The sequence below is a fragment of the Triticum dicoccoides genome, chromosome 3B (genome assembly GCF_002162155.2).
Source record: "Triticum dicoccoides isolate Atlit2015 ecotype Zavitan chromosome 3B, WEW_v2.0, whole genome shotgun sequence".
NCBI lineage: Eukaryota > Viridiplantae > Streptophyta > Magnoliopsida > Poales > Poaceae > Triticum > Triticum dicoccoides.
The window spans coordinates 414340060-414348013 of NC_041385.1; the positions used below are offsets into that span (position 1 = coordinate 414340060).

The 7954-nt window shown below is 49.0% G+C and overlaps 1 protein-coding gene across 2 annotated transcripts in view; it reads right to left on the reverse strand.

The window, feature by feature from the left end:
- The window catches only part of LOC119276261 (uncharacterized protein YNL011C-like), a 37587-nt gene extending 30811 nt beyond the window's left edge, over positions 1-6776 (reverse strand). The window contains exons 1-8 of one of the 2 annotated variants that reach the window (XM_037557290.1): positions 6414-6774; positions 5596-5712; positions 5344-5476; positions 5128-5224; positions 4965-5008; positions 4568-4724; positions 2930-3001; positions 1604-1687 (exon numbers count right to left, since the gene is read on the reverse strand). In XM_037557290.1, the coding sequence (XP_037413187.1) occupies positions 1604-1687; positions 2930-3001; positions 4568-4724; positions 4965-5008; positions 5128-5224; positions 5344-5476; positions 5596-5712; positions 6414-6681 (972 nt within the window). In that variant the 5' untranslated portion in view covers positions 6682-6774. Of the gene's footprint in view, positions 1-1603; positions 1688-2929; positions 3002-4567; positions 4725-4964; positions 5009-5127; positions 5225-5343; positions 5477-5595; positions 5713-6413 lie in introns of both variants that reach the window. The other variant, XM_037557291.1, reaches the window with a different exon arrangement.
- Between the last annotated feature and the right edge of the window lie 1178 nt (positions 6777-7954).

Consider the following 7954-nt stretch of genomic DNA (forward strand, 5'->3'; position numbering starts at 1 on the left):
ATGATGCGGAGCATCCCACGATCACCCCCATGGACGTATCTACATCTCCCACGACACCACTTGGACCAATGACAAGAGCTCAAGAAAAGGCTATCGAAGATAAGGTGAACTTGCTCCTCTCCGAACTTCCACTTTCTACTTATGAAACATGGCTACTACCTCATGCGGAGACCCTATGTGTGATCAGGTATTTGGAGGGAAGCCACGGACAAGACGGCGAGGACACCAAGTTCAATGGACAAGAAGAAGGACCGCTCGAAACTCCCAGTCATCGAACGGCCGACGTCTCTCAGACGCCTGACACCTGGAGGCTCCAACCGACCAGCCAAGTCCCAACCTTCGCACGCTACAGCGGCTGGACGACCAATGCCGACCGGACGTCCGACACCTCCCAGCGCCCGGACGACCGAGCCTCTCCGGACGACCGACACTACCACACTCGAGCCAAAACATCGGAAGAATGGAGACCTCCGAACGGCCGACCGACCCCGACCGGACGACCGACAAGTCCTGACCAGAGTCGAAACATCGGACGTCCAACCGGCACCAGACGTCCGGACCCACGCGAGCCTTCGGACGACCGGTGACCGTCGGACATCCGATGCCTGTGTGACCGCCCGCGTGTTGGGCCGAAGCCACTTATCCTTTCGTCCACTAAGACTATAAATAGACCTCCTCCGCCCTCTTTCTAGGGTTAGCATAGGTTTAGCTCATTTGAGATAGAGCTTTGCTCATCCATACGGATCTACTCCTCGTGAGAGACCGCGGCCTCTTCGGAGAAGATCCATCTTGGATTCAAGACCCCATTCATGGGATGACCCTCAAGACCTCCTCATTGAGATGAACTAGCTACTTGTATCGTCCTTTGTTGGATTTGAATCGTGTATCTCTTTGTGTTTCGAGGGTCTAGCACATGTGCGACCATATCTTGTTGGTTTGAGTGATTCTCTCGTGTTTCCCCTCGCGTTTTCCCTCGTGTTCTTCGTGTTCTTCGTAGGATCCCCTCTAATTGTGAAAGATCGGGCATCTGGGGTTCTACCCTACATCACTGCCCCATGGACCTTCATCGCCGCCCCGTGGACTCGCCTCGCCACCGCCGTCCGTGGCCAGCACGGTCTCCTTCCCAATCCCTGCTTTCTCCAGTGTCCGGTCCTCCCGCACTTGCTGGTGTTGTGCTGCGTGCTTGATGTGTGTGTATTTGTTGCTGCGTGCGCTCGTGCTTGCTGCCCCGTGTGTGTGTGTGTTGTCTACTTGCGTATGCTGGCCGTTGGGTGCACCGGTGCTGGGCTGTTGTGCTCATGATGTTCTTGCATGCTGCTCGCCTGCTGATGTTGCTGCTAGGCAGTGAAAAGGGGCATGAAGGCAATAAATGGGATAGTATTTTCTAAATGGGATAGTATTTTCTATCTCATCTCACACATTCAATTATTCTGTTTTTACTGCATGGCATTTTATTAAATATCTATATATACTCGCCGTATTGCTGATTCTTGAAATTGCTGTATCCCATGTCCCCGTATCCGTATCGCCGTATCTGTGATGCCGTATCGGTGCTTCATAGGGTCTAACTAGTCAGGATAAATTTGATGTACCAAGTACTAACCTCATGCAATAGGTTGCAACCTTCACTTGACATGTAAAAGACGCGCTTGATGCTTGAAGGAAGTGCGGTGCATGAATTAGAGTCCTTTCCAAAAGAGAAAAACAAGAAAATAAAAATAAGATATTAGCAAGCATACGAGAAACCAGCAATTACGTACAGATAAAAGGAGGAAACGCAGAACACGAATATCACTTGAATGGGGCAAAACCATGACATTTGCAAGAAACTGTAGTAAAAGTTAGCACTCAACATCACCGTGACAGTTTGGAGCCTTAACTTAAAATACTTGAATCCTTTTCTTTTACAGCCAACAATAATAATTTCCTTGGTACATGAGCAGAGGTAAAAAATTATCAAGGCTCAACCACTTAAGGTGTATTTAAGAATATTTAAGCCAGTTGGCGCGAGTGAATATACAAACAACAACAACAACAAAGCCTTTAGTCCCAAACAAGTTGGGGTAGGCTAGAGGTGAAACCCATAAGATCTTGCGACCAACTCATGGTATGAGGCGCGTCGCTGAGAGGGTTACGCCCCAACGAAAATCTTTTGGGTTTCATCTCCATAAGAGTGGCTGAGTTTTTACGTTGGCTCGCCAAGCCTATCACAACCCTCCTTTACGCGAGTGAATATACACATTCTACTATTTTAGGTGCTTCCTTTTTTCCACTTGCACCTTTTTGTTTAGGCTGTGCTGGCTGTGGGGGTGAGCTGTAGTTGAACAGACTGAATTTTATGGATGATGTTTCCAGTGGACCGATTGCAGTTGTCATTCCGAGAATTTATTACCATGCAAAATCAGCTTCAGAATGTCACACGCCATTACACACTTTGTTAGGTGGAGAGATTGAAAAAGGTACTGGTAAAATGACAGTATTTGGACAGAGAAAGTAAGTGTATTCAATGTATACTTCCATTTGTCCTAATGAACAGGATGTCTAATATACACTTAGTACCCCTCCACAGAACTTGAACAAGATATCTACTTAATACCTCCACGGAACTTAAGTTAGGTATGAATAAAACATGAAACTGTTGGTTCAGACAGTAAACCTTGTTATTGGCTTATTGCAACAGAAATTCACAATAGATACTAACTTCTTCATAATTTAGTGTGAAGGGACAGTGGCCACGAGGAACTTCAATGCTATGGTGAAGAAATATGAAGGGAAAAAAAGGTTGAGATGATGCATGTCTGTCTCTTGAGATAAAAAAAGATTCCGCAAATACATATGGAAGAGTGCACAAAAATTGGGCCGTGTTTGGCTACTAACGATACAGCACCAAAGCCTGAAAATACCGGGTACTATTTATTATTTAGAGTACCTTGTCAACAACTTCTCTACGGCCATTGCTTGGATGTGATATTTCATTTTGGCCTCGGATAATAGTTCCATCCTGAAAATACAAAAATATTCAGAAGGAATGTTCCATATTAATAAAAGAAGTAAGATAACACTTATTGTTTAGGAACCCTCGAGTTGAAGCTGACTCGCCCTCCCCACGGGCGACTCGGGAGGCGACGCAACCCTCGAGCGCTCCCTCCCCTCCTTCTCCCCCTCCCCCTGCCGGTGCTCCCCGCCGGGCAAAGCCCTGCCAGATCCGGCAGCGGGACTTCGCTCCCAAGCGGGCTCCCCACTCGAGCGTGGGGCTCAACGAGGCTGACGGAGTTGTGCTTCTCCGGGCCTAGGGTTTTGCGACGGCGGCCCCAGATCCAGAGGGTCGGGCCTCTGGACCTGGCGTGGCGAGCACGCGGCCGGCGCGGCGCGACCCTTTGGGGGCGCGGCTGCGGCTGCTTGGCTGTGCCCCGGCAGATCCGTGTGGCGGAGGCTGCGGGCCGGTGCGGCGGCGGCAAAGGTGCAGGTGGCAGGTCCCCGCGACGGCGCCACTAGCCCTGCTCAACACGTACCCCTGCGGTGGCTGGCCTTGTTTAGAAGCCATCCGGCGGCTGCTGCACTGCGCTGGCCGGTGCTTCCCTACATCGACGGTGACGATACGTGGTTTCCCTCTCGGTGCTGGTGGTCCTCCCCGGCGATCTGCTTCCCCATCTCCTGTCTGCTCTGCTTCAGCGGTATTTGGGGTTCTGGTCTTGGGCCAGGGCAAGATCCCTGCGCGACGATGGCCGCCGTTACCTCCATGGAGGCGCTGTCATGGCCCGGACTGGACCCTCTCCTCGAGCACCGGGGAAAACCCTTGGTCCCGTTCACTGGACAAGGCAGCGACGGCGTCTCAGCGCCGTTCCCTTCTTGAAGGTGCTGCTTGGGTCGCACTTGGAGTCCCCGATGCAGCAGCTGGAGATGGTGGCCTCCCCGGTCTTTCCGGCAGGCTTGCTGGTAATGCGATGCTGTGATGAGGGCTGCAACATAGAGCGTGGGCGCCCGGGGCGCAATGTACGCTGGCGCCGGCATGTCCAAGACGATGGCTTCGCTGCTTCTGGCTGGGTCCTGCCATCCACCTGCCGTCTCCTAGGCACATATGGGTGGAAGGTACGTTGGCCCAGACAGACCTGGAGACGCGGTCTTCTTCGGAGGCGCCTGGCAACGGCTGTGACGCGGCTCTGAGGCTGAGTCTAGCTGCCCCACCATTTATGGTTGGACAAGGCAAGACCTTTCATCGTTGCGGTCTGTAGTTGGTAGCACCTCCTCACCTGCTTGTTTGGTGAGGACGATGGTGTGTGTGCGTGTGTCCCTCCTCCTGGGAGGTTGTACCTGTACTGCTGTTCTCTTCCTGTTCAATGAAATGAAACGCAAACTCTTTTGCATTTTCTCGAAAAACACTTATTGTTTAGTATCAGTGGATGTTCTATTCACAGGAGTGATGTCGAAAATGAAAACAATCCGCCAGTTTCCACATGCAACAATGACTTTATTTTAAAAATAAAATTGAAGGGCCGCAGATAAATTGTCGCCAGCATGAGGGCAAGTAACAACTTGTATTGTGTGGAAGAAAACTTTGGTAGATTACCCATAATTCACACCCCAGAGTAAGCCTGTCATTTGTGGATATTACTGGAAGCACAAGACTTTCGGCAGGGATTTGTGACACACGTGAAAACAAAAAGATCGCAGCATCCAAAGACTGGAAGAATATGCGTGCGCCAGCAAAAAAGAAATTCCCAATGCTGCAAAAATATATGAAACAGCAGTCAGGGAAATAATTAGGCAAGCTGGGAGAAACAACAGTCAAATGATGCTCCCAATCCACTAGTAAAATGTAAGGTCACAAGCAACATTAGGTTATGTTTATGTGCATCATACCATTAAATATATACATCAGTTGTAAGAGGCAAACAGCGGTTTCATGTGGAAGCACAATGCCAAGAATAATGATTTACTGCAAAATTTCACCTTAGAAGAATCACCTGCCATTGGTGAAGCAAAATGTTTCAACTGGTCGCCGAAGGATCTGCGGAGAAGAAATTATGTCACAAATACAACAGGATTACATTGCGGTCACTAGCCTTATGAAAAAAATGTTTTTTTCACAAAAACGACATGCTTCATAAATATACTAGAGGAGCACACCTCATTATGGAAGTAGACCAAAAATGCACGGATTGTTTCCCTGTAGGGACGAGAGACACCATCCCATAAAGAGTGTTCTCCTTCCACAATATTGTACCTATCGAATCAACAATTTAGCATCACTTGGTCACACGAGCAGGACAATAACTATAGCTAATTATCCAGTAAGGAAGTATGAAAAAAGGTATATTTTGATCAGCACTGGAGGGTTACTACCACTCCAGCTTTGCTTCTGAAGGATCAAGAGGCAAACGGTGCCCAAGTAATCTCCGGACGGAGAGTGCTTCCAAAGTGCTTTCATCGGACAGTCTCAAGCATCTTGATCTTATGTCACCCACAGCAGGTCCACCTAAGACATGAAGGCTAACGTTTAACATCAGAAAAGATTGGACTGTGATAGTTATGTTTAAATATATTATTTCAGGTTATAGAAGCAAGCAAATGATGATGTAGGAAATTTGGACTTACCAAGCACACGAACAATCTCAGCTGTGCTTCCACCATCATCAGAAACTGGTAGGACATGCGCAACCCGGGTAGTCACTTTCTTCAACTCTTCTACGACACCATTAAATGCTGTTCCACCTGGATCAAACCAAAAAGGTTATAACAATAATACGAATAAGTTTAGGTCCTCATCCTGTAAGATGAGATGAGAGTCAGCCAGAAAAGAACCGAAACAGGCAGCTTAGAACATATGGAGGCTACCATTGCCAAGTGCTGTTTTAAAAAGTGAAATATCAGTATGTTACTGAAATTCCTCTGATTGATAGAAGACACCCAATAGAACTATTTGGACATGTTTTCTCGAATACAACTGTTAACACAAAACACTTTTCTGTCTATGTGTATCCATGTCGTAACTGTCAAATAATGTCCATCGAACACTGTATGTTCAGAGACAACTTTGCTAGTCTCCCGACTCTCCCCGCAAACAGTAGTGAAGTATCCATGTCAAAAGTAGTAGTGCATACAAATATTGAAATATCAGACATGACAATCCCCCCCAAACCTCCAAATGTGAATACACTCGTACAGTCACGGCGGCTCGCCAATTGCAAGCAGGTTCGCTCGCGGATTTGCACCTATTCATCGTAGGCACACGGCACACCGGTGGCACGGCGACCTGGAAATGGCGGTTGTCCTAGCCCGTCGAATCCCAACCAATTCACGCGTGTCGCCAAGTGCCACATGCCAGCGCGCGCTGAAAACGACCGCGTACCCCCACCGATTACGCCGCGCGCACGCGCCACTGGCAACATCGCTAGTGAGAAGCGGAGAGTCACCTGAAAAGACGAGCAGGGACGGGGGAGCGGCGGCGGCATCGGCTCCGGTGGCGGCCATGGCGCGAGGGAGCCGGGAGGAGGAGGAGGAGGCGGCGGATCTCCCTGGTGCGCGGAGCCGGACCCGGAGGGAGCAGGTACCGGAAGAGGTGGCAGTGGCGGGGCCCGCGGTGGCCGCTGACGTGCGCGGCGTTATATAGGGTCGGGTGGCGAGGAGCGGCATCGGGTGGACGCCTGGACGGAGGAAGCTACAGCCGCGCCCGCAGCGCATCAAACAGCGAGCAACCGGAATCCGCGCGCTCTCTCCCTCCCTCTCGCCTGTCCGTGCATCCTCGTGCTCGCGCCACTCACCCTTACCTTTGCGGCCGTTCCGGGGATTGGGCGCGGTGACGTGGCAGCTGCACACTGGCCGTGAGACCGATCGATCAACGGCCAGGATATGGGCTCTGGGCTTGCATGGGTTATGGGCTCGATGATACATGCCAGTTTGGACTTTGAGCGGGCTATGGTCCAAAATTAGCACCGAAGTGTGGATTTAGCACCTGCTCCTTTTAGTCTCCTTTTAGTCCTAATTTAAGTGAAATCACTAATCAAAGGGTACTCCTTCCAAAGATTACTCCAAGGGTTGCGACAAGTGGCTGCGAGTTTTCACTTTTTTCGTAGATTCGTTTACTCAAAACGTTTTAACTCTTAAATCATGTGCCCAAATCTCAAACCGTTTTCACCGTTAGATTCCTCGTGTCGAGATCTTCAAAATAGATCCAATGTTGATAGGCTTTGACAAACTTTTTTCCAAAAAAAGCCCGGATGAAAAAACTGAATCGGGAGCACGTTTTGTTTTCCCTTTTCGAAAGCCGTTTCTGAGAGGCATGACCGTACCTCTCGCGGAAGCAAAACCATGTCTCTCACGGAAAAAAAATAAAAACGCGTTTTTTCCCATTTTCAAGAGGCACGGCCGTGCCTCTCGTGGAATCAAAATCAGACCTCTCACGAAAAAAAACAGAAAACACATCTTTTTCGTTTTCGAGAGGCAATGACTATGCCTCTCGCGGAAGCAAAACTGTGCCTCTAATGGAAGAAAAAAAAAGAACATATTTTTTTCTTTTCCAAGAGGCACGGTCGTGCCTAGCGCGAAGCAAAATCGTGGCTCTTATAAAAGAAAAAAACACGTTTTTTTCGTTTTCGAGAGGCACATCGCGGAAGCAAAACCGTGCCTCTCACGGAAGAAAAAAAAGAAAAAACGCATTTTTTTCGTTTTCGAGCGGCATAGCCGTGCATTTCGCCGAAGCAAATATGTGTCTCTCCCGGAAGAAAAACCATGCCTCTCATGAAAGAAAAAAACGATTTTTGTGTCGAAAAGCCAAGAAAGACCGGTGAAAAATCACAAAGTCGAAAAAAACCATTAAAAAACCAAAAATGCGTACAGAAATAGAAAAGCAAAATCCGTAGGGAGCGCTTAGAGCGCACCAAGTGACGCGCTCTCAGCCCATCCCATGTGATCGTTGGGAGGCTCCCGAAGGAGCGTTCCTCAACTAGTTGCTCTT